This window comes from Cavia porcellus, unplaced genomic scaffold (assembly GCF_034190915.1).
Source record: "Cavia porcellus strain 051 isolate PalLab524CR breed Dunkin Hartley unplaced genomic scaffold, mCavPor4.1 scaffold_14, whole genome shotgun sequence".
NCBI classification, from domain to species: Eukaryota; Metazoa; Chordata; class Mammalia; order Rodentia; family Caviidae; genus Cavia; species Cavia porcellus.
Genome location: NW_026947497.1, coordinates 59,310,748 through 59,338,557, shown reverse-complemented (window position 1 = coordinate 59,338,557; position 27,810 = coordinate 59,310,748). Strand labels below are relative to the sequence as shown.

Genomic DNA, 27,810 nt, shown 5'->3' with positions numbered 1-27,810 from the left:
TGAGTTAAAACCCTCTGCAATACCTTAATTCTTGATACATATTTTTATAGACCATTGTGGTTCAATTTCATTTCAATAAAGCCAAAAAAATTTCAGCAATTAAAACAATTTAATGGAATATAATTTAAAGTTAAAAAATAATTTTCACTTTGTGGTCATTGATTTCCATAATAAGGGCAGACATACTGTCTTCATTTTCTTCCTTATTCTGTGTTTTGCTTGGCTGGGCTTATCTTCAAGATTTCTACCTACTTTGCCTTACAGCAGACTTAGTGTTTATGTCTTAATATTTAGAATTTTGATCCATTTTGACTTTAGTTTAGTGCATGGGGAGAGGCACATGTCAAGTTTTCAGAATATGGAGAGCCAGTTTTCCACCACCACTTATGAAAGAGGCTTGCTTTCTTCCAGTGAACGTTTGGTCCTTTGTCAAAGATAAGATGGCTGAGTGTGTTTCTAGATGTGATCATATCTTATCATCTATTCCATTGATCTTCATGTCTGTTTCTATTTCATTACCATGCTGATTTTATTACAGTAGCTTTGTAGTATAATTTCAAGTCAGGAATTGCTTTGCCTCCTGCCTTGCCTTTGTTGCTTAAAATTGCCTTTGCTATTCTAGATCTCTTTTCTGGTTCCTGATGAATTTTAGGAATGATTTCTGTAGATCTATGAGGTATGTTAATGGTATTTTAATTGGAATTGCATTAACTCTGTATAACAATTTTGGAAGAATGGCCATTTTCACAATGTTTGTTCTTTCCATCCATGAACAGAGAATGTCTTTCGATTTTCTAAGATCCTCTTACTTTCTTTTTTCAGAGTTTTGTAATTTTCACTGAATAATTCTTTTCTTTCTTTGTTAGACTGATTCCTAAATCTTTCATTGTCTTGGGATGCTAGCATGAAGGATATGGTTTCTGTTACATCCCTCTCAGTGAGTTTGTTGTTTGTGTACAGGAATGCTATTTATTTTTGAGTGTTGACTTTGATTCAACCTACAGTATTGAATTTGATTATTATTCCATCCTAGAAGTCTCTCAATGGATTTTTGGAGTCTTCTATATATATATATGATAATTTAATTTGGAGTCTTCTATATATATGATAATTTATCTTCTCCCTTCCCTATCCTTATTCCTTTTATTTCTCTCTCTTGTCTAATTGCTCTGACTAATGTTTCCAGCACTATATTGAGTAGGAGTGATGATAATGGAATCCTCCTCTAGTTCCTGATTTTAGACTGAAAAGTTTCAGTTTTTGGCTGTTTAATATGATGCTGGCTGCTAGTTTATCATAGATGGCTTTTATGAGATTGAATTAAAGAATATCTATTCCAATTTTCTACAGGGATCTTATCATGAATGAATGTTGGACTTTATCAAAAGCTTTTTCTACATCTATTAAAATGATCATTTGATTCTTATCTTTGGCTCTGTTGATATGATATATTACCTTTATTGATTTGCGTATGTTGAATCATGCTTGCATTCCTGGGATAAGTCACAGTTGGTCGTGGTGTATAATCTTGATGATTTGCTGCCTTCTATTTGCCAGTATTTCATTGAGGATTTTTGCATTGATAATTCATTCAATAGACTGGCCTGTAGTTCTCTTTTTGGTTGGGTCTTTCTCTAGTTTTGGTATGAGGGGTAATACTTGCTTCCAGGAATGAGTTATGGAGAATTGCTTGCCTTTTTATTTCACTGGAGAGTTTGAGGAGTGTTGGAATTAAGTCTTCCTTGAATTTCTTGTAGAATTCTGCAGTGAACCCATCAGGACCTGGGCTTTTCTTTGTTCGTAAGGTTCTAATTACATTTTCAATTTCATTAATTGAAATCAGGTTATTCAGGTTATTAAATCTTCTTGATCTAGCTTTGGTAATTCATACGTGTTTAAGAATCTATCCATTTTTTTCTGTGTTATCAAACCTATGAGAGTAGGGTTTTTGAAACAGATATTGATGATCTTTTGTATTTCCATAGGATCTGTATTGATTTTGCTCTTTTCATTCCTTATTGCATGAATTTGAGTTTTTCTTTGATTTTAAGTAAAGTTGGCTACAGGCTTATCAATTTTATTTATTTTCAAAATCCAGCTGTTAGATTCACTAATTCTTCATATTGTTTTCTTAATTTCTATTGTTGATTTCTGCTCTAATCTTTATAATTTCCATCTTTCTTTGGACCTTGGGCTTTACTTGCTTTTCTTTTTCTAGATATTTGAGATGTAGCATCAGGTTATTTGTGTTCATTTTGTTTTCATGATGTGGGAGTTCCTCATAATAAATTTTGCTGTGAGGATTGCTTTCATTGCATCCCACAGGTTCCATTGTGTTGTATTTGTATGTTCATTTGCTTGTATGTATTGTTTAATTTCCTCTTTAGTTTCTTATGTGACCCACTGACTGTTCAGGAGTGTATTATTTAAGTTCCATGTGTTTATGGAGTTTTTAAAATTTCTTTTGTCATTAATTTCTAGTTTCATGGCACTATGATCAGATAATATGCACAGGATAATTTCAATTCTTTTGCATTTACTTAAACATGTTCTATGGGCTAGTGTATGGTCTATTTAAGTGAAGCTGAGAAGGATTGCATATTTTGATGTTGTTGTGTGGAACACTTGTACACATGAGCTAAATCCATTTTTTCACAAGTTGGATTCAGTTTTGTTATTTCTTTCTTTCTTTCTTTCTTTTTTGGCTTTTTCGTTTTTATCGGTACCAGGGATTGAACTCACGACTGCCTGCTTGCAAGGCAGGCACTTATGCCGCTGAGCTAAATCCCCAGCCCCCTAGTTCTGTTATTTCTTTGATGATTTTATGTCTAGTTGATCTCTCTGTTTATGTCAATGGGGTGCTAAAGTCTCATTATTATTGTGTTGTTATTTGATTTTTCATTTGTATTAATATCTTTTCTATATAACTGGCTACTCCCATATTTGATGCATATATAATTAGGATTGTCATCTCTTCCTCTTGAAGTTTTTCCCTAACTAGTATGTAGTGGCCTTGTTTATATCTTTGAATCATTCTTGATTTGCGGTTCACATTATCTATAAACAGAATAGCTACCTCTGCTTTTTTTGGGGGGGGGGCGGGGAGTTCCTGTTGCATGCAGTATTGTTTTCCATCCTTTGACTTTCAGTCTATGAATTTCCTTTTAGATTAGATGTGTTTCTTGTATACAATGTGTGGGTGGATGTTATTTCTTGATCCATTCTGCCAGTCTGTTTCTTTTAATTGGTGAATTCAGACCACTTACATTAATGATTATAGCTGATATATTGGCTCATTTTTGTCATGTTATCTTTCTGCTATTGGTTCTTTACCTTTCCCCTTTGTTAATTGTTTGCCTTACTTAGTGTTTTTTTTTCTGTTGGTGTGTTGAAGTTGTAGTTATTTTTATGTCTAGCTAGAATATCTTTCAGTATTCTTTGCAGGATTGATTTGGTAGACACGAAGTTCTTCAGCTGTTCTTTGTCATTGAAAAATCTTATTTCTCCATCAATTTTGAAGGATAGCTTTGCAGGTTACATCAATCTAGTTTGAAAGCCATTTGCCTCTAGAATTTGAAGTACTTTATTTTACTCCATGCTCTTCTTGATTCCATTGATTGTGTTAAGAAGTCTGCTGCTCTGACGGGCTTTCTTTTATAGGTAGTCTGTCTCTTTTCTAATAGTTTTTAATATTCTGTTCTTATGTTGAATTTTTGGGCTATTAATTATTATAGGTCTGGGTATATATTTATTTTGGTTATGGCTAATTGGAGTTCTGTATGCTTCACTCATAGGTATATCAGATTTCTTTCTAATACTTCAGAAATTTTCAGCTATTAGTTCTGTAAATAGTCTATTTATATCATTTGTGTTGTCACCTTTTTTGTTTACAGATATCAATCTTACATTGTTTCTCTTTTCATCATCTTACAACTATTGAATTATTATTTTCTGGTACTTTGTTATTTTTAGCAGATCTTTTTTTTCTTGTTGTTCACTAGCTAAAGTCTTGTCTTCAAGATCTGAAAGTTTATCTTCACATTCATTGAGGCAGTTTTCCCAGATTTGTGTAGAATTTTTATTTCCTGGATATCTCTTTGAATCTGCTTTGTGCATTTTGTTTCTTTCTTACGTGTTCTTTTCTTTTTTCTTTTCTTTTGGTACTGGAGATTGAACTTGCGAGCATGTGCTTGCAAGGTAAGGGCTTATGCTGCTGAGCTAATTCCCCGGCCTTTCTTATATTTTTTATTAAAGCTTTCCATTCTTTTGCAGTGCTCCTCAGTTTTTTAAAATTATGTCTTTAGATGTGTTCAGCATTTCTTTTATTACGTTTATCATTTCTTATTTTACCTGGGTCATTATTTATGATTTGAGTTCCTTTACAGTGTCATAGAGTTGTTTCTTTACTTCAGTTGCTACCACTTCAGAAGTTTCAGGTGTGTGCCTTACACATTCTTCTATGTCCATGTCTGCTAGGCTTGGTTGGAATGGGCTGAATGTTTGAGGTTGCAATTTGCTCTTTCATTGTGACATTTTCCTATATTCCTCGTTGAATCCAAATGTGAGGTCTCAGTTGCTTCCTGGCTTAAGGATGTCTGTCTGTACTGCAGGAAGTTTCCCCAATTGAGTGGGGTTCATTAGGCAGGCCTTACTAGGTTCCTAGTGGCACTCAAAGTCTCCTCAAATGGGGGGATTACACTGAGCAGACCTTCAGCATACACCATGTGGCACTCCAAAGCCCCTCAGCTTCTTGAGGTTGTTGGATGGGACTCTGCCAGGTTCTTAGTGGTGTATCACGGTTAAGCAGCTAAACGGAGTATGTAGTGCAGGCCTTCAGCTCATGCCACATGACACTCCAACACTCTCCAGCTGCTTGGGGCTTCTGAGGGGGTCCTAACAGGTTCCAGGAAAGGTGCTGGAGATATGTGACTAGATGGAGTTCACTGTGCAGGCTCTTGCTTGTGCCATTCAGTGCAGAAGTTTCCTTTGCCACTTGGGGTTGCTGGGCAGGGTGCAACCGGGACCTGGAGCAACTTACTAACTCCTACAGTTGTTTGGGGAATTGCTCTTGTTACTTTTGCTGTCTTTGCTGCCATGAACTGTTTCCCCTCTGCCACACCACCCAGTCCTGGAGTCAGCTGATAATGGACTGAAATCTCCACTAACTGTGCCCTCAATAAACCTTTCCTCCCTTAATTTTGGGTGTTGAGTATTTTGTCTCAGCAATGAGAGAAAACTGGCTAACAGAAGCTCAATAATTAAATCTGCTCTATTTATTCTGTATTTTTAGTTTTGTTTTGCATATTTACCTCTTCTTTAAAATAAGTGAAATATATCAGACACACAAGCTTAAATATCACAGAGTTTCTCTGATAGGAGAAACCTAAAGCATAAATAAAAGATCAAAAGCAAAGTTAGACAGTAGTTAACAGGGAGATCTTGTAGATCTTTTGCTGGTGGATGGGGATCAAAAAGATGGAAGAGGAGAGAAGAGAAACATGGCAAGGGGAAAGTAAAACAATGTCACGTTCCAGTGTCAACTGCCCGTGATGAATGTTGTCATTATGTTCTACAAGCACATACTAATGAAAATAAAGTGCTGCTGCAAAGTTGATGCAGGTCCAGTGGATCATCTATGGTGAGTTAGGGAAGAAGGCTCCAAACCGATGGAACTAGGAACAACGGTCTGTGCGAATGTATTGTCCTTCTGTAGCTGCGTTCAGCACCCCGCAATTGGGCTGATTTGTTTTGACTGAGTTGAGAAAGCAGCTGCAGGAAACACAGGTCCCAGTCATTAAAGGTCATGAAAATATTACACTGTGTTCAGTCTCCTCTGAGAATCCCAGTCTTTATTTGAACTCCATGAAGTCTGTGAGAATTTTAAGATCCTTTTTAGAGTTTATAACTTTGCAAGAAGAAATTGTATTTGATGTTTACAATTTTTCCATGTGAGTAGCAAAATGTTACCCAAATATTATGTGTAGTCCCACTATATAAATATGAGAATTTTTCTTCTCTTTTGCTTTGTTTCCTTCTTTCCTTCCTCTACCTCTCCTTTTCTTCCTGACTTCTTTTAGTTTTTTTTTCCTTTTTCTTTCCTTCTCTCTTTTATTCTAACTGAGAGAAATTCTCATAAAATGAATGCTCTTCAAATTTTGCAAATGCTGTTTGGGCTCTTGCTTCAGGACTCCTGTGAATACATTGTCAGTGAATTTTTAAAAATAAAATTTTGAAATGCAGCTATTTATTCCAATCATTTATAGTCAATATGTTCTATGGGCAAAATGCATAACAAATAGTTATCCTTTCTAATTGTAATCACTACATTCATGAGCTAAATATTCTGGGCCAGACACATTTCACATGGTCTCCCTAATACAGCAGTTTTAGTTGCATCATTCTTACTATCTACATCTTATTTATTCTTTTAAATGATACTTATTTAATAGATGAGAACACTTAGGCCTGATAATTTTGACTTTTTAAAAACCATGCTTGTGGGGGAATCAAAAAAAATTCTGATTTTATAGCCAAAGTTGTAATTATTAAAATGGAAAAAAGAAATTGAAGTCTTAGTTTAAAAGCAACTTATACTTTGTACAGTTCAGGCTATTTTTACATTATTTAAATATTATTTAAATTAGTGAATTTTAACTGTAAATAATAATTTACATGTAGATTAACTGTTGTTAAGTATTATAGAAGATATTCACAAAATATACTTCCCAGAAATTAGCTTTCATTAGAATTGTGTTTTACTAAATGCTATTAGAAGAGATTCTTTCCATAACATAAGAGGAAACGTAAACGCCATATGTCAGTTACCGCTCATTTGACCCCTACAGTATCATACCCACAGCAATAGTAGGCTGGCTTAAGTCAGACTAATATGTAATAAGAAAGAAGACTTGAATCCTGTTTTATGACCCCAAACTTGTTCTTTTTAACAAATTAAAGTCTGTATTTTATGCAGTAATATAATACATTTATGTGAAAATGCCTAAAATAGCTCAGCACTGTCAGTCAATGAGTTTATATGCTATAATAATAACTAAAGGTAGTTGGCTTACAAGATCTAGCTCCTCCCTCCTTCCTCTGTTATTATTTTAGGTGGAGGATCAGTCTTTCTTCCGTAGGTTATCAGCCTCCGCATTCGCCTTCTGAAGCCTCACTCCTCGCACACAACCCTCGCTTCTCTGAGTGTCCTTGAGGTTAATGTCTCATGCTCCTTAGTCCTCGGGAGGGCTCCTCTTTCCTTGTTTTTCTTCCAGGACACATTCAAGCACTGTCTTACTCCTTTTGTAAGACATAAAAGACATGTGAAGAAATTGCTAATGTCTTTTCTTTTTACTTGTCCTATTACACATAACATGAATGACATTGCTAAAAGCTTATTTCAGTATACACCCATTCAATGTTAAATAGCTGTCTGATAAAGTTTATGTAAGATTGAGATAATATAGTTAAGCAGATAATCCCTAATATAATTGGTCAAGAATCTAAAACATCATTGTTAGAATAATGTAGAATTATTTTGTCTGTAATTTTTTAACGTTGTAGCTTGTTTGAATTTTTTATCAATTTTTATTGTGCTGGGAAGACAGATAAGTTAGAAATGATTTACCTGTTAAGTACATAATCTGGGGAATAAATGTTATTTTATTAAGCTATAAGATAGCAGGCTGTTAGTGCCTGATTAAAATTCATTTAGTGTGGTATCAGACTGAATGCACCTAAAAAACTTTGACATGTTAATCTGATTACATTGATTTGAATTCATCTGAAAGTTAAGTTCAGCATTAGTCATGGTTAATTACTGTCAGAAAGGATATGTTCTAGCTATTCATTTACAAAATATAAGCTTTGAGATTGCATGTGAATTAATTAAATTCCCTTTCTTTGTAGCAGCTATATGTAACACACAACTTCTAGCTAGTATAAAATATTGGATTAACTTCTAGAAAATGGACAGTATTCTCATGCAAATCTCTGTATAGCTGTTAAGAGGAGAGAATCTGCAAAAGATACACAGCAACAGAAATATACCAAATACAACCCATTTACAACACAACCCATTCCCTCTAAGGAAGGAAACCTCCAGGAATACAGAAGAGGCCATTAATTTGTGACTAAATATAAAAGGATTCTTGAGCTTGTTATTGGCTATGAAAATGAAACACTATTGATGAATCTTAACTTAATTGCTAATTATGAAGATCTAAGACATGAAATTGCATATGTAAGTCAGACTCCTGTGTGCTGGCATTCAAAGCCCTATAAACATTAGACTAAAAATGTGTGATGTCTTATTCAAATACAGGGGAAAGTTTTTGCTATTGAAGTCGGTCATTATTTGTCATCACTATTGACATAGTTGGGGATTTTTGTTTTCAATAGGGTACATGTGGTGAAAGAAAAGCTTTAGGCAATTTAAATTTGATCTTATCTGAAAAGAATGATTCATGAAGTGGGGAGCCATCAAAGCCTCAAGAGGTCTGGAGGCCCTCCATGCCAGTGTGTGGAGTGAATCTTTCTAGGTGAGCTGTGCACAGAAGTGGAGGAATGGTTTTATAGGAGTTAGGGAGCTCAGTGAACTTCATTCCAGGTTGGGCACAGCCTGATTAGCCTGTGACTGCCTGGAATGTCACTGTTGCTGCTTGCCAAAGCCGGATGTTTCTTACAAAAACACATACTCTCCAATCGAATTTGTTTCCCTCTATTAAATTTAACCTATTGAACACTGGAAAGTAAAAATCAACAACACTGATAATATTTCCACATTTTTTTCAAGTATCTCCCAAATACTTGCATTATTTTTATGATGTTGATCATATTGGTAATTTATTGCCTTTTCCCCTGGAGTATTTTATAAATTAATTTGTCCTTTCCTTAATATTATATTTAATTTAATTATAAGTTAAGATTCCATTCTTTAGGGCTCTAAAATGTGGTTAGAAGTAGCTGCACCAGCCTCACTCAGGACCCTGTTGGAAAACATAGTTTGGATGTCAAAACAATTTCTAGTACTCTCAGAAAGTATAAATTAACTGACTTTAAGACTATGCAATCATGCTTTTTTTTTTGTCTTTTTCTTTTTTATCGGTACCGGGGATCGAACTCACAACTGCCTGCTTACAAGGCAGGCGCTTATGCCCCTGAGCTAAATCCCCAGCCCCTCAATCATGCTTTTTTATGTAATTTTAATTTTGCTAATTTAAATTTGATATGGAAACACATATCAACATGCAAATACATTTAGGGTGTGAACCCCATTTTTAAAACAAAACCAATTTTTGAAATTTATTTTTCATACATATGTTCTATGAAAATTAATTTCTGAAGAGGTAATAATACCAACACCTAAATGAAACTTTTCACTCTTGACAAAACTAGAAGACTTATCTCTATTATTCTTATGGTATTGATGAGAAAACTGAATTTGACCTGTGTCAGATGCCTACCCCAGGACTGAGGTTTGCAGAAAGTGCTACTGAAGGAAGATTCTGTTCCTTGCCATTAGGATGACGTTGTAGAGTGAGGTTTCACGGCCTCGTGTACCACAGTGTTCTCAGAGGGGCAGAGCATGTTCGAGGAGAGAGGTGTGAAACAATGCGGAGAGCACTTTACAAAGTTTGTTTGTAGGGTTCAGTGTGAGCTTCTTCTCCACCAAGACATCACACACCTCGGATTACAATGTAATTGTTCCAGAACATGTTTTCATTTGATACTTTGAATGCATGTATCATTTGAACCTAAGGACCAAATGAGTTGCTATTTATTTTCAGGATTTCTGATTCCGGATGACCCCTTTGGATCTTGTGAGAACAAGTACTGTGGCTTAGGAAGGCACTGTGTGATCAGCAAAGAGACCCGGCAGGCAGAGTGCGCCTGCATGGATGTTTGCAGACAGCACTACAAGCCTGTGTGTGGCTCGGATGGAGAGTTCTATGCAAACCACTGCGAAGTGCACAGGGCCGCCTGCCTGAAAAGACAGAAGATTACCATTGTCCACGATGAAGACTGCTTCTTCAAAGGTAAAACAGGGTGAGCCTGAGTGCCGCTTCCTCTTTCCTTCCTTCTCTCTACTTGTACCTTCAATTCCAACTCTACCGGTGTCATATCAGTAAGTATCTGACATCAGCAAGGAGAAACATGAGGTGTGTGAAAGTGTACTTGGATGCAATTATGATTTCAACTGTGAGAATGAAGCTAGCCAAATTATGACTCACAATTTAATATAGCTGTGGCCTTTGCACCATCTGGCTTCCCAATCATGCTTGTCCTAGGATGCTGATGGCCAATTCAGTCTGGAGCCAAACCCACCTGGTGTGGCATGAGAGAGAAGCAACTGCCAAGCCGCGCTGTGATAACATCCCCTTCTTCCTGATTAGTAGTGATGGTTTCAGTGCACACCACACAATGCAGGTTAAGGAACCTGAAATTGCCCCATGAAATAACTGGGAAGAGCACAAACCTAACTCAGGCAATGAATCTGAGATGGCAATACTTAAGAAATGTAAAATATTAAAATGTGTGTGAAATAAGTTCTATTGGAAAGTTCTGTAGAAGAAATTTGATATATGATTTTAACATACTCTAAGTAACTCATCAGATGGTTTTTAACATTTATAAATCCATTGTTTATACTGGCAAGCATATATTCTTATCAGTAGTTATGATCTATAGTAAAGTTCTAGAGTTAATTATATAAAACTTGCATCATCCTAGAAGGTCGTGATCGACTCGATTGCTAGCCTTGGGTCCCAGCATCCAGTTTCTCAAAATGTTCCTTAAGTGGCTTATACTTGAAATGTTGTGTGATAGTTCATTTTTAAATTTATGGCTGAAATATGATGTCACTGCCGAGTTACAGCAGTACCACAATTTATGTACTTAATTCTTTCCTCAAGTCTGGTCGTCAACAGAATTGGACAATTTGAATCAAATTCAATGGTTAGGTTCAGTGTTGACCTTATGGAAAAGTTTGTTTCAATTCATATCCAGTTCAGGTTGTGACTAGAATTCTGGAAGGAATTAAGCTTGTGAACTGAAGTACAAGTTATTTTGGTAAGATTTTTCAATTTTGGCAAAAAAGCATTATTTCAAAGGTGATAGAAATGACACACAAGGCTTTTCAAATGATCTGAGATGCAATACATTATAGTCAGTGTGGATATGAGAAGCTAAGCATAATTGATGTAAAATCGTAAGTTTATTTACCACAAGGAATTACGTACAGTTTAAATACAATTTCAGAGAATTTTTTCATACAAGATTGTTTTCTTTTACCCCAAAAGTAGCAGATTCTTTAGTTTTAAATTCAGTTCATTCTGCTTTTTATCAAATATGTTTTGTTTATATTTAAAATGTATTCTATTTTCATTGTACTTTGATGCTCACAGAGTATTTTTCTATAATTTTTGAGTTGAGATAGTACAATTAAAACTGTTTCACGGATGCATGATATAATGTTAAATAAATAGTATGTAGTAAGATGAGCACGTTAACTTAGAATCTTATCCTCAGCAAAGGTCATATTCACATGGTATCCAGGAATCACTTGTATGAAAACACATGACATTAAACACACGTGGGAAAATAAGCTGAGTGATGAATGTTAAGTTTATAGCTGGATGCTTGGGCGTAGTGGTCACTCTCTGTCTCTCTCCTAATGTGCACATACAGATACATATGTATCAATATAAAACACATGAAAATAATGAGATACATTATTTTTACAGATTTCTTTCATAAAACACAGATTTTAAAGCATTTATCCTTCAGGTTTACACTAAGCATAATTATTAGATCTGTGTTTATATCAGGATAACTTTCTCATCACACATGCTATGAAAATTCCATTTATATTGTTTACTAAAGGTTAGAATATTTTCTAAGTGTCAGAAATGGTAGGTTTGCTTTTTATTTGTTTTACTGTTTTACCTAACAAATAGCTAACTCATGAAATAATTCTAGCATAAAAGGAGTAAATAATATAGGATGAAACCAACTTCCTGTCTGATTATTGTGCATTTGGCCAAGTTTGGTATGTAAAAATGATTCCGTAAATCTGAAGACCTCACACTACTGTCATATGACTAAAATTAATTCTGTGATAAAACATTGTTTTCTGTGAACTTTCAGGAATCTATGTTACTTCCTTAATGGCCTAATGGAAGAAGCAAACCAAAATATTAAATCCAAGAACTGCAAAACTTTATAGTAGTTAGATATTATTCAATAGAAAAACAAAATAATTCAAACAGAAAACACTTTGCTACTTTGGAATTAATTAGAAGTCTTTGTGAAAAACTTAGATTACAGATCACCAAATGAGAAGCTTTTTTTTTTGAACTAAATTTACTTTTTTATTTTCTCTCCCTCTCCCTGATCCTCCCCTTCTTCCTTCTCCTTCTTCTTTGGATGGACCACAGTTTCATTCATTTGTTTCTCACTACTGCATTATAAAAAGAGAGTTGAGTACTAAAACTGCATGAGAGATTTTTTGGTACACAAAACATAAATGTTTTTATCTAAATCTTTCCATCAAAAGTTTGTTGACCTCTGCTTTAAAAATTACTGATACCTTAAAACTCATTGTTTAAAATATTAGCAGATCTTTACTACTCTGTAGCTCTTTACATATGTCTTTCTGTGATAGACAGATTTATCTGGTGAAGTTGAGTGAAACTAAATACACACACATGTACATATGAGTGAAAATAAAACAGGGAAACTAAATAAGGCCTGTGAGTATTATCAAACTTAGTATTCTGAGTTTGAAATGTCCTCCAGTTTTGAAAGATGTTACTATTTGAAGAAACCTGGTAAGAGTTCCTCAGATCTCTGTAATATGTCTTACAAGTGCATATAATTTGACAATTATCTCAAAATTATAATACAAATTTAATATAAAGAATATTAGAAATATTTTAAAGTTTTAAAGAAGATAAAACTTGTTTACTCATTACTTATTTGTATTTTAAGGTAAGTTCCATTTGTTTTCCATCTCATATATTTGGCAATAATATGTAAAATTATTAAAATAGATTGTATAACCATATGTACTGGTTCATTGATTTAAGATTAGAATCCAGGAGAGACACATATATTCTATATTGAAATATTTTTGCATGTAGCAAATATATATTTTCTTCTGATTTCCACTAAAAATTGAAAATATTCTTAAGAATTTTCTTTAATGATGTAAGACGTAGATCTCTAGATTAAATAGTGTATCTATTGACATAGATATAGATATAGGATATAGAATATTGTAGCATTTGTTTATTAGCATCAAATAGTTTGTGGTGATACAGAGCATAACATAAACCATTCTATTTTTACACTATGGTTAAGTATTATTTCTGTGGTAGGAGGATTTGGCCTATTATATCCTTCATATACCCCAAAATAATGTTAGAATTTGACAAATATATTTATTATTATGTTTAATTTATGTCAGATTTCTCTCTGTAACATATTGAAATTTAATTTTTGAGTATTAGGATAGTCTTTTTTGAACAAAGCAAATGCTACTTTATTATTTTTTCCTAGTTGTAGTTATAAAGTAGTTTAGCTATATTATTTCATAATTTCTTTGGATGTATTGATTTTCTTTAAAGCCTGTATGGTTATACATTGTGTCAATTTGGGAAGTCCTGAAGTTTAACTGAGAGACTCAGCAGGGAGCAAGATTCTTACTCTGTAAATACCCTCATCCTGTGCAAGAGGAGGGCAAGGGAATTTTGTGAGTGCTACACCTGCCCTGGACACAATATAAGGGAAGAAAAGAGGCGTGCTCTTTCCCTCTTTTGCTCTGCTTGCTTTTGTGGGCTGCTGTCTTGAAGTGCTGCCCCAGTGCCATGCCTCTGGCGGAGCCAGCTGATTATGGACTAAAACCTCCATGAATAAAACCTGCTATCCTTCATTTTGGGTGTCAGGTATTTTGTCCCCAAAATAAGAGACAAGCACCCGAGACAAAAGCTATGTGCACATTGCTCAACTAATGGGAAAAAAAACAAAAACAAAAACTATTTCATTAGTTCAAATAATTTTTCTTCTACCTTAAGAATTTTTAAATATTGAACCAGTAATTACTTCTCATGGATACCTCAGTGTACTGTGCTTCATTTCTCAGTATCCTAGTTTTAAATATGTTGAATAGGAAGCATTTGTAACTAATACATTTGAAAACTTTTTATTATGCTCAGCGTATGTAATTGGAGAAAAATGCTTTGGAAGATGCATTGGAAGTTTTTCTCTATTGGTATGCATTACATTTCTTTTAAAATTCCTTTTGAAGAAAAACATTTCAGATATTTCAAAGATATTTTAAAAACTTATTAATGGTAAAAGTTTTAAACCAACTTGGATAAATGAAAAGCTTTGCATGTTATCCTTCAGCCAGTTATATGAGAAAAGGTTTGAGTAGAGTGATGTTAAACAACAGAGATCAGGCACTTTTTAACATAATGGAAACAGCGTGGATAATTAGCACTGTCACTCTTCTGCTACTCCTTATATGAAGTATAAAAGGCATCTTCAAGTCAATAAGAATTTGAGTTAGTTTGGTTCAGTCATTCAAAATCAGTTTTAGTTCAAGCCTATAATATGTATAATTACTGATTGAATCCAAATGTAGTTTATAATTAAAACTATAATTAAAAACTAAAACTAAAATTTAAAAATCTCAAATTTCCCGTTTCTTAATGACTCAGAATTAGTTCTATCCATATAAATATTTTTTGCTTATTGTCATTAATTTAATTGTACCTGTATGATTTAGAGACCTATAAAAATGTGAGGAAGTACACTAATGATAACACTTGCTATCAGAAAAGCAACTTTGGCCTAGAATGTTGGTATATACCTGTAATGCCAGCACTCGGAGAGGTTGAGGCAGGAGAATCACTGTGAGTTTGAGGCCAACCCAGGCTACATAGTTCAATGCCAGCATGAGCTATGCACTGAGACCTTGTCTCAAACAAACAAACAAATAACAACAACATAGAACCAGAAGAGCAACTTCATTGCTATTAGGTGAAAGAACATAGAGGAGGATACAGATATAGGAGCTAGCAAAAGCATAATTTCCATTTGAGGTCAGGATGATAAATTAAGAACCTTGGTAATTCATAGAAAGGCAGGTAAAATTATTTCCCTTGTAAACCGGTTAAATAGAAAGATTCAGCAAGAATGGACCTTGAACGTTTTCATGTTTTGATTAGATTAGAGCTCATCATTTCAGAGCAGGAAGGAGAATTGTGGAGCTCAATTAAGATTGCGCTATGGTTGCCAGAAGAAAATAGAAGCGGTACTGTGACTTTTTTCAACATGATGGTAGCGTAACTGGCAAAAGATTTTAGACTGTCTGGAAAACTTTTCTATGAGCCAGATATGGAGTTCACGATAATTAAAGAAATTAATTAAATGTAAGATGATTGAGGATCTGTCACTGGACCATGGAATCCTGTGGCCTCAGGGGTTGCGATGCATGCAAGGAGAATGTGTGGGCCTATTTAAAGCAAATTCAACTTGCATGCTTTTTATCCACCTAAAGAAAAGGCCAGTTGTGCAGCTGAGCCTGGTTCTGGGCAGCAACCAGGCCCAGGAGATGCACAGTTAGGAATTACAGGTTTGTTCACAGCGGGACAAAGCCAGGGAATGCAAGTGGCTGAAATGAAGTGAGGAAGAGCTCACATCAACAACACCCAGGGCAGAACTCATGTGTTCTGTCCGTCGGGTCAGGAGGACGAGGAAGAGCAAGCAAGGCAGACAGCTGCATAGTCAGCAGTGAGGCAGAGGGAAACCACGAGCACGGATCCACAGCGATGAGTGGGAATGGTAAGGGGCCACAGGATGAGCTGAATTATACCTTGCTGAGGTGAAGTGTGATGACGATTAGGACATGAACCCTGATTCAGTAAAGGTGAGGTCCCATCTGACTCTGGTAATAGTGGGTGACATAGAAAATAGGAACTGAGAAATGAGAAAGGAAAATGATTGTGAGAATTTTACTCTGAAAAAGAGCAGATATATACAGATATGCGTATCGTCATCAGGGCTGAGGAGATTAGAGTGGGAAACAGAAAAGGGAGAAATTTCAGTGTGAGGGAACGCGGGGGAGACCTCACGGTGGACAGGTCAGCCAGCAGAGCCTCTGCTCACACGGCTCATTGCTACAGTCATTCTACTTTGTAAGTTTTTGGTGTGTAGCACTGAATGTGCCTAGCTTATAAACTTTGGCACATGTATGTATTAGGGACTTACACAAGATTTTGCACTTTCTGTGGTTTCTGTCCTCCTTGGAGTTCTAGACATATAGCCTTGTGGATAATGCAAGACCACTGAGACTAAAGTGGGCTCCTCGCCATCCCCAATGAGAAATGTCACAGATTCTGGCGCTCTTCCCTAATGCTGGAGTAACTCAGGGTAGAGCCTTGCCTGCGAGGTAAGGCGTCTGCTTAGAACAGTAAAGCAGGTCACATCTTTCCAGGTGTTTGGACAGTGTATACATTACCAATAGCTGCTTCCCACGATGAGCAATAACTTTGGCAAGCTGAGAGGAAAATTTACAAAATCTGTCCAGTTAGAGCAAAAAGGCATATTATAGCTCTGAAAGCAGGGTACAAATGGACAATTATCGTGAAACATAGCTAATGAAACATTGCAATGCCATTATTCCCATAGACGTGACGTGAGGCAACACAGGACAAAACGTTTTGCTGAGGTGACACACTGAGAAGTACAGCTGCCTTACTCAGTTAAGGAAATTATTTGGAAGTTTGTGGCAGATGAAGCGTTTTCTACCCAAGATTTCTAGAGTTAAACATGGTTTATTTTGTGTATGTTTTAATGTATTAAATTTAATTTACTGAAAGATAGAATATTACTTATGCTTAATGAGTTTCATAAATGTTCAAAATGTTCATATATGGTTGTCAAAAATATTTCAGGTAAATTAATGTAAAACATCCATATAATTGAAACATTTGTATATGTATATCATGAATAGTTGTGTTATGAGCAAATACAATTTTAACAATTTATTGATGACCACTTACTAATCTTAAGGCTTGTTTCAGAAATGAAGGCATGATATAGCTGTTCCTTTTGTTATCTCAGTGGGGGTGATTTTCTAAATGAATCAATTAATTGTCAATTTGTTTTTCCCCAATTCAAGAGTGTAGGATTCTAGTGGTTAGACTAACATCTGTCCCTGATACTCAGGAACTTTGAGATCATTCTATGTGAAAACAAACCTCTGTTTGTTGTGCAAGTAAAACATTTTCCTGTAATATATACATGCATACATATATGCCATGATATATTCAGTGATTTTTATAAACATTCACTTTTTTTCTATTGACAGTTTATTATTAGTATAAGGTCCAAATCCAAAAGAGGACAAGGAATCCAAGAAGAGTATATATAGCAAGAAAATAAATGACTGAAACAAGAATATGTGCTGTGTGGAGAATGAATTACATCCTTTATTTTTCACGTGAGCTTCCTGCAGCATTGGCGTTGATTGTGTATTGTCTTAATCAAGAGGCTGTGATCCTCAGTAGCACTTCATGTCTTTAGACTCTCTGCACTTACACTGAGAATCTGCAATACTGAGCCTTTACTCTTGGCATTCAGGGGGTTAGCATCAGTACCAGTAGCACCAGAATACTCAGGAGTTCATGCATGTGTTTGAAAACTAGGGAATGGCATGTAGTGAGAAGCTGACTTTGAGTAGTGTGAATATTGTGGAGGGAGAAAAACATTTGTAATGAAGATTCTGATAGAAATTGCATCTGCTCCAGCTTTCCCTCTGCTAGATATCTTTCCCAAAGAGCTTAAATCATCACACTACGATGATACATGCATACCAGTGTTTATAGCAGCGTAACTTGTAGTAGCTAAGTCCTGAGAGCAGCCTGCATACCCATCAACAGGTGACTGGACAAAGAAAATTTAATGCATGGAAAACATTTGTAACTGCTTGTTCCCACTGTGCCTCCTGATCCTCAAGTGCTCACTGACTCCCTCACCCCATGAGAGTGAGCTATGGAGCACTAGCTGCAGGGGTTCCTGTGCCCTTTCAAAACCCACTATTACTTTTATGTGTCATGTTATGTGCTCCCAACTTTAAAATGGTAAGCTAGTATGAAGGGCAATTAAATCATTATTAATGTACTTCCACGTGAAAGACACGCTGAGGCTCACACCAGTGGCAGTTCCTGTGAAATATTAAAGAACATGCAGATTTCAAAGGAATGTGTTTTTCAGGATTCAGGATAATAACTATGGCATTTAGCTATGAGGCCAATCTACAAAACATGAGTAGAATTTGGGTTTTTAATTAAATTTATGGCAAAATTTCTTTCAAATCCTGGAGAAAAATATGCCTGAATAATATAGCACATGTTTTGGCCTTTAAAGATTTTGCCAAGTGAAAACATTTACATGACACATTGGCACCAGCTACATAGCTTAGAGATAGTGAGTTTATGGCACGGCAACAGCCTTGCTAAGTAACCCTGTAGTAAACATGCGCATCAAACCTTAGGAGTCGTCACTGCTGTGTCTACCTCTCTAGAAGCAGCAGGCTTGGAGGTGAGGTTCATTTAAATGTGTCTATAAATATGTAAAAGGATGATTATGCTGTGCCCTTTTGTGTAACTGTAATTATTTTGCCATCAGGGTACTCGTTGAGTAGATAGATAAATACAAATCTTATCTAGACATTGAGACATTATTTTATGAACGTAGCTGAAGCATTGGACTCCAAATCATTTTGCAGACTTATGAAATTTATGTTCAGAGCCTCGCCTTTGTTACTGAAAGACGGAACAGATTTCACACTGCCTCTCCCCTCAGTCTGTCTTCCCCTCCTCAGACAGGGGCCTCTCCCTTGCCCTGCCATGTTTGGAAGGAGCAAGCATGTGTTAGTTTTCTGTTAGTATATGATAAAATACTTGAGAAAAATTGACTTTTACAAACAGGTGTCCGGACTCCTGGTTGCAGGTGCTTTGGTACTTGGTGCTGTTGCTTGGGCCTGTGCAGCGCAGGATGGAAGGCCCAGGGGGGCGCACCTGGTGGAGAGCCAATTGACCTCGTCAGGTGTGGAAATGTAGTGGAAAGGAAGTGGGCAGGAGTAACGGGTCCTGACCTGGATCCCTGATCTCCCAAACTAGTATATGGTGGAGGCTTAAAAGAGACAGTTACATGACTTTAGCGCTCCAGGCAGATCAAAACCCTTTAGCTGAGCTCGAAACTCTGATGGCTAAGACAAAGACTTCTCTGGACTGCCCACTTTTATAAGGTCCAACAACAAAAGGCGAGAAACTGAGGAAAGTGTGGGAAATAAACAGGACCTTGGGAGTCATTTCAAAGACTTCTGCAAGTAGTAAATTATGCCGATTTAGGGGAACTGTCCTATCTCCAGGATAACATTTATGATAGGAGTGTGACTGCAGGAGCAAAATTCCTTCAGCTGCAGGCAGACTCTTTACTTAACTAGTGTTGGAGCCAAATTGTCTTCAGCTGTGGCCTTACCTTGCCCTTTGAAGTATCTCTGGCCTCACAGGCCACTGCAGGCCTCAGCCAGGACCAGTGATTCATAGAGGTTCACTTATTATGAATCAGCTCCCATCACCAGGCAAGGGGCTGAGGCCTAGGACAGACTCACAGATAAACATAGAGAGCCAATTAGTTAATTTTAAATCCTGCACAGAGCCGGGTTGGAAACCACTACAAGGCAGCCCAGGGGTGCACTGCAGAGCCGAATCATGGCCAGTCATGACAGCAAGACTCAGGCCTGTGTGGCTTTCGAAAGAGGCCAAGGCACCACATCACAGCCCAGCTCTAGGACACTGTCCTCCTCTCCTCTCCTCTCCTCTCCTCTCCTCTCCTCTCCTCTCCTCTCCTCTCCTCTCCTCTCCTCTCCTCTCCTCTCCTCTCCTCTCCTCTCCTCTCCTCTCCTCTCCTCTCCTCTCCTCTCCTCTCCTCTCCCCTCCCCTCCCCTCCCCTCTCCCCTCCCCTCCCCTCTCCCCTCCCCTCCCCTCCCCTCTCCCCTCATCTCCCCTCCCCTCCCCTCCTTCCCCTCCCTTCCCCTCCCCTTCCCCTCCCCTTCTCTCTTTCTCTATCTCCCCCCTCCTTTTGTCCTAGGAATCAAACTCAGGGCATTTTGCTCACCAGGCTGGTGCTGTGCCACTCAGCACTTAGTATCCTGTTCTTAAGAAAAACTCAGAAGGACCAAGCTCTAAGTGCAGTAAAAAGCAGTACGTCTCCTACTTCAATTCAATTACATGAAATCAACTTGAGTGGGCCTCTTCCTATGTCAGCACTTGATCTTCTTTTCCTCAAACTAAACTAGAATCCCTTTGCCCTGCTGTCTGTTTTCCTGCTCCTGGAGATTTGTATGATTTCCTTACTTCATCCGACCTCTGATAACTCAGGCTCAGGGAGAAGAAAAATATGGTTCATATTGGTTTTACACTAGTAAGGACTGGTGGGCTTGAGTCAGTCTGGTTTCTTGTCATGATTTGGAGGGACTCAAGTATGGGTATTCCTGACATGTGTCTCTCTTCTAACCATCTCTCATGAAATGTAATTGTTTTATACTGAATTGAGAATTTGGAAATTTGATTCTGAGAAGTCAAAGGTTTGAAGATGTGGGACTGCAACTTCAGAGTTCAGATATAAGAATCCTAGGTCAAAATACTACTGTCAAAGAGGCTCTTTGCGAGGCTTCTCAACACAGTCACATCATAGGTCAGAGCTCTTTATGGCGTCACAGCCTTCCTGCCTATTCCATGGGTTGCACTTCACAGCCTCAGTGCCCTACACATGAACACATGTCCTCCAGGACTCTGTTGGTTAGGGGTAAGGGTTAGGGTTAGAGTTTAGGAGCTAGAGGTTAGGATTTGGGGTTAGGGTTAGGATTAGGTACAGATTTAAGTGTTAGGGTTAGAGGTTAGAGGTCAGGGCTTTAGAGATAGATTAGGATTTACGGGTTAGGTTAGTGATATAGATTAGAGTTAGGTGTTAGGGTTTAGGAGCTATGGGTTAAGGATAGGGTCAGGCTTGATGGTTAGGGGTTGCATTTCAAGTTACAGATTAGGGACAGAATTTATATGTTTGTTTAGGTCTTAGGGTTTAGGTGTTCATCATAATGGTCAGATAGAGTTTAGGATTTGGGGTTAGGCTTAGGGTTAGGTTTAAGTTTAAGGTTAGAGATTTTTTTTTGTTATTTTTTGGTTTTTTATTTCAACCACTCTGATCACTTTTGAACATAATCCTTCTTTTTGTATATTAGTAAATTATTCATTTTATTTAATTGAAAGAACCATTGAAGTGACTTTTACTGGAGCATCACGTGCATACATAAGATTGCATTGCTTTTGCTCAGACTTGCCTCTGATATATGCAGCTTCATTACAGATGCTCCTATCACCAACCAAAGGTACTTCATATATCAACTGTTGTCTATGACACAACAGTAAGAAAGAAATGCCAAGGTTATAGCTCAGTGGCACAGCACCTGCTTGGCATTGTGATATCATGAGTTCAATTCCTGATACCAAAAAAAAAATAATCTATGACAGTTTTCCATTTATTTTTATTAAAAACTTTAGAGATTTGTCTTATTTCCAAAAAAATGAAAATTATTTGACAGAAGTATAATATTTCTGCTTTCATTTATTAAAAAGTTAATTTTATATAACAAATTGGTTAAAATAAAATGTTTAAAATGTTAGTGTTAAGATAGAAAGCAATAATTAATTCAGAAATTAAAATGTATATATAGATATATGCACACATATTTTTTATCAAAATTTAAAACTACTATGATTTATTTTTATCTTCAAAAATATAACAAAATAATGACCTTTTTAGCCAGTAATAGTTACTCAATTTACTTTCATACTGCCTGGATATTCAGTTACTTTATTTATCATTATGACTTTTATATTTTTGAGTAAAAAGAATGTACATTTTGCATGGCGTTTTGTATGGTTAATTTTTTTTCCTGTTGTTCTAAAAGATAAGTAACTTTTCTGTTTGTTTCTGCTGAATCTCAGGCATCTGGACTTCTTAGCTGTGTTGAAAGACAGAAAATCCTCTCATTCATAGTTTTACATGAATGTTCATTGTTTTATATTTCAGTGCCAAGGCCTGTGATCTTGGAGAGGCCAAAATTAATTTGAATCTTCTTTGCTTGTGAATTTCTAAGGTATCAAAACAAGAAGTCCTAATTAGCACTAGGAAAAATGGATGTAAGGTTTTCGAATTTGAGACAATGTAAAAATGGCATATTTCTCCACATAAGACTATCTTAATCTATTTTAGAGTACAAGGAAGTTTTTGGTTTTGGTGACTTTTTTCTCACTAGCTGAGATTGAGATATTTAATACTATACTTTCGGTCACTTTTGTAACTTAGCTTTTAACCTTTGCTACCCTATCAGTGAAATGGCAGTAAAATTGTAGGAGAGGACTGGAAAATGCTGCATGAAGCACAGAGCCCAGTGTGGCCTCACTGCAGTGCTTGCGGCCATGCAGTGTCTGCTTCCGTCATTAGTGATTCAATGAGCTTTGGAGAAGAGTAGAATTCATACGCTTTGGGAAATTCATATACTGTTTCCCCAAGAGGGACTTATTGCTTAAAATTAAAATTGCTTAAAACAAAATTCTCCATGAGCATCAATTACAATTTTATTTTATTTGGGTCAAATTCAGTGGGATCACATTTACTGTTGACCTGTCTGGCTTTGAATAATATTTTTAAAATAAAAGGCTGAGGTTATTGTAATAAAAATCCTTTAGTTCCTGAAAATACATTTTACTACTAGGGCTATTTTAATAATTTTATATAAGACTCAAGGCAGAGATGGAAAAAATAATATTTCTATGTACAATGCTTGAAGAAATGAATAAAAGTGATATTTATATGAGAAAGCTATGATGGTTTTTGATGAGGATTAAAAAAGGAAAATTTTTAATTATCTCTTTATTCCAGAAGGAAATGAACATTATGTCTGAATAGAGGACTGGGGGCAGTCCTATGAGTAGCAGCTGTTTAATCTGTTAAAAGTGATGACACAGAAAATGAAGAAAGTAACCCACAGAAGACTAATGTCCAAAGTAAAAGAAGAAAAATGAACAGCATGAAAAAGAATGTTGAAGCTTGGAATTTGATACCCTTTAGGAATAATACCTATTAATAAATGCCATTTAAAAGGTTCTGAAAAGGTGTTTGATATGGTCTCCTTTCAATTCTCTCTCCAGGATGAGAACCTGACTGTTTTGATCACTGAGACCTCACTGTTAAAATACCTCCCAGCAGTTAGCAGAATCTTAATCTCAAATTAGCAGACAGTAAGAGGGTTGTATGAGAGAAGGCCGGCATTAGGTGACCTGTGCTATTATTCTTCTGGAAATCATTGAGAAAAAAAAATGTTATCCTTTAGTTATTTTCTCCCTCATTTCAGCAAGAGATAAATTCAATGAAGATTTATAAAGGGGGAAGTGGTCTCACTGCTGTGTTCAAGTTTGGCCTCGTTACCTTCATCTGCTATTAAAATCTATCTGATAACTTAAACTTCTCTTTAAAAAATATCTCTCTCTACTATTGTACAAAATGCAGTGGTAGTTTGTCTACGTTTAGTGACACTGAAAATCGTGCCTGTAGGATTCTCTATTTTCATTTAGTGATTTTACTATAAATACGAATGGATGCTTATTTGTATATTAAATATGGAATTCTGCACATAAAGCTGGTTTTACATACTGCCTTTTAAGTAGGTGCAAATCTTACTGATTTAAAGCAAAATGTTATAAATACTTTATCAGTGGTGACAACATTAAGTTGAAATGTTTTAAGGAACTGATCTAACTTGTCAAGAAATAGGTAATAAAGGATATATAGATAAACTAAAAAGAAAGATGAACAAGAATGCATTTCATATATAATTTTATTTGATTAAAGATGGCCTTACTCTGTCTTTCCCGAAGATACATCCACTTACTGGATTTGAATCGAATCTGTCAAAGACATAGAAGACCACTGGGGATTTGGTTCAGCAGCACAAGTGCCTGCCAGGCAAGTGTGAAGGGTTGTGAGTTCAATCTCTATACCAAAAAAAAAAAAAAAAAAAAAAAAAAAAAAAAAGACAAAAAAGTCCTAAGAAGTTATTCAGTATCTTGAGGAATTTTAATGTAGAGCACAGCAGTAAGCCTCTTAGTCACAGTTTGGAAGATCTCACTTGACTTGGAGGACACTTCCCTCAGGCCTTGCCGCCACTCTCCGTGTGTCCCTGGCTCTTGGTCCTCCTGTGCTTTTGCAGAGTGCCACAGCCAGCTCCTGCAGCAGGGCCCTGCGCTCCTCCCGGTGAGGCTGTTTCCCAGATATGAAGGTGGCTCCTTCGCTCCCTTATTTAGCTTGTGTTACCTCCTCGGGCTTCCCACAGCAAAACTGTTCTGTGTTTTCCCTCAGAACTGTCTGTGCCACAAAGATCACTAGGAATTTCTGTTTTCTGAGTTTTAGTGGGTTTTCCCATCAGTGCAGTGTTGGCCTTACCTTAGACCATTTAGCCTCAGCCTCTGGATCCAGAGGGCAGCTCTGGGGCTTGGGTGAGTAAGTGAGGACAGACACACATCCCTTCCGGTGTCTTCAGAGTGATTAGCATACGTGCCAGAGATGAACCGGGGGAGCAAGAGAGTTCAGAGTAACACAGAAGACAACCTAGAGATCAGCCTAATTAAGCACTGGAAGAACTTTACAAAGAAAACCATGAAAGTCTGAAGAGAAAAATTTGAGAAGACATTGGAAGATGAGGAAGCCTCCTATGGCTATAGATTGACAGAATTAAAGATGGCAAATGCTCATATTGTGAAAAGTGCTCCAAAGATTCTCACTGCAGTTCCATCGTGCATCTAATGATATCCTTCCCCAACTGGAAAATCAGTTTTAACACTCATGTGAAACACAAAAAACTCAGAATGGCTAAAGGAATCCTAAAACAAAAAAGAATGACATTCGAGATATCACAATACATAATTTCAAAATTTACTGCAGTCATAGACAAATGGTACTCACACCAAAATGCACACTCAAACCAACGGAATGCAGTGGAGGCAAGAATAGAGTCCCATATAGATCTAATTCCTTGTGAAGGGGACCAAAAACATACTTTACGATGCTGGAAAGTTGGTTATTCATAGATGGAAGATTGAAGCCAGATCCCTCCCTCTTACCATGTATAAAAAGCAACTAAAAATGGACGAAAGATTTAGATGTAATAAAACTCCTTGAAGAAAACATAGAATAAACTCTAAAGTTATGACACTGAAAATATGAAGAATCGACAAATGAGACCTTGTTAATCTAAAAAATATTCTGTGCAACAGGGAAATAACCAACAATGAAGAGATGGGAGACCATTGCTGTTCTCTTCCTAGAGGGTGATGTCTGAAGTGTATAAAGAAACAAGAAAACTTAGCCTTGAAGTATCAAAGAGCCCATCAATAAATTTCCAAATGAATCACACATTTCTCACAAGAGGAAATACAAATGCTCAATAAGTGTGTAGATGAAGAAAATATAACACATTTAAATATATGAGTGTATTATTCACAACTATATTACAAGGGAACATCATTCAAAACAACTGCTTTAATTTGTAGAGAAATGGGTGGAACTAGCGATTAGTATGTTAAGTGTTATACTTGTCAGAAAGACAATATTCAAGTTTTTTCTAACACACAAAATCTAAAATGTGATCATAAAAGTAGAAAAGAGGCTGTTAGAGAGGAGAAAGAGAAGGTAACTGGGGAGATAGAGGTGTCCAAATTATATTAGGGTGCTTATGAAATACCACACTGAAGTCCAGTACTTTCTAAAATTAACAGGCATAAATGAAATGTTTTAATATCATTTTAACCATTATAAGAGATGACAATAAAGATGATTTAGCAATACATAACATTACAAACAGCTGAGTCTGTCAAAGAATTAAGATAGAGATAACTACAACTTATTCCTAACCAATGTTAAAGTGTTATAAATCTATGTCTAAAATACTCCAGTTGTCTACCCAAGCAAGACCCAGTGAGAACCAAGAGTAGCGTCCATCTGCTCTGACTCTGGTGGTGCACAGCTCTGGAGGAGGACGGCCTGCATTGCTGTCTTTGTCAGGATCTGCTCCAGCTGAGAAACCTTTCAGTCCCTCCTTCGTTGTCCCTGCGTTTTATTTATTTATTTTATTTAAAAGGAAAAAGAGAAAAAAAACAAAACAAAACAAAGCAGTGTAAGGGTACAATTAATACAGAGCTACAAAACAACAACAACAACAACAACAAAAAAAACAGTAAGAAATCACCAGTAAATAGATTACACTTATCATCTTAGAGATTGTTGCTCAAGTCACAGTATCAAAACATACAAAGTGGACATTCAAACAGTGAGACTGCAAACAGTTGTGTTCAATGATCCAACCAAAAACATTAATATGGTCATCTATTTAACACCCCTAAACACACTTGCAGTTGTATACTTTAGAGGACTTTTTTTTCCTCTCTTTTTTACAACAAAATTTACACATTTTGGGTTTTATTACTCCTTAGTTCTTATTACTTTTTTTTTGGAAGAGAATAAAGTCAAATATGGCAAAACAAAGCTGTCAGTCAAAACCAAGGGTAGACATAGCACATGATGTAAAAACAGAGTACAAGGTTATCGACAATGGTTACCATAATGCCTCTTGCTTCCTTAAAAAGAATTGTCTATCTCATAAGGTATTATAAAGTTGAACAAAACAGTAGAGAACAAGACTAATAAAACCTAAACCTTGTAAACACTACAGGACTTCCAAAGAAGATAATAGTCAAACCAGAATGGGCATCATAGTGAATCTTATTACCTTCAAAGTAGTTGCCTATACCCTTAAACTTGATACTATCATACAAAACGGAACAGAGTCTAATCAGTCAAAACAAGATAGTGGGAGTATTACAGGACTTCAAATGAAGTTAATATGAAATCAAAAAAGTTACTATAATATATCCTGCTAATTTTAATTTTTCCCCTTAATTAAAAAAATCATAAAAAATAATATTCAAATATAACTTCATATACTATGGCTTCAAACATATCAAGTCAGTGTAAAACCATTCAAGTGGATGAAAGCATTGTAGGATTTTTTAGAACCAACCAACCAAAAATGAACAATGGCTTCTATATTGTCTCTTTACCTATAACAATTTTTCTTTATACTATCACATATAATAAAATCCAGCAAGACACATCATGATAAAACCAGTGGAGACAGAAGGGCCATAGTTTGGTGGGGCTTCAACTGCTAGATATTATTGCCTGTGATGAGATGAACAGCTATTTTGAAGAAAATAAGTCATCATAATAGCTAGTGCTGATTTACTGTCCCTGCGTTTTAGAAATGACTTTCTCTTCCAATCAAACCCATCTTCTGTCTTTGACACTGAATGCTTGTGCAGTGGCTCAGGTTTTCTAAGATCATTATGGGCCGCCTTCCCATCAGAGTTCGAACTCCAAGTGCCGCCAACAGTGTATTCACTAAGTACAGACTTGAGGGCAGGATGCTTGGTGTGTGCTTCCCAGAAATGTGGTGGCCCTATGAGAAGTTTACATGTTGTTGCTTTATTTATTGGTCAACATACATTGTTACGTTTCTCTGCGCCCTGCTACCCTCATACGAAACAGCATCCATGAGAAGGCTGCTATTTGATTTTTTTCAACATTACGTCTTCAGTTCATAAACAATGTCTGATATGTAATGGA

The 27,810-nt window shown here is 36.3% G+C and overlaps 1 protein-coding gene across 5 annotated transcripts in view; it reads left to right on the top strand.

Annotated features, from left to right (window-relative positions):
* Fstl5 (follistatin like 5) overlaps positions 1-27,810 on the top strand; it is a 598,962-nt gene that overhangs the window by 182,154 nt on the left and 388,998 nt on the right. For all 5 annotated transcript variants that reach the window (XM_063260930.1, XM_003476994.5, XM_005006804.4 and 2 more), the window contains exon 4: positions 9,786-10,034. In XM_063260930.1, the coding sequence (XP_063117000.1) occupies positions 9,786-10,034 (249 nt within the window). The remainder of the gene's footprint in view (positions 1-9,785; positions 10,035-27,810) is intronic.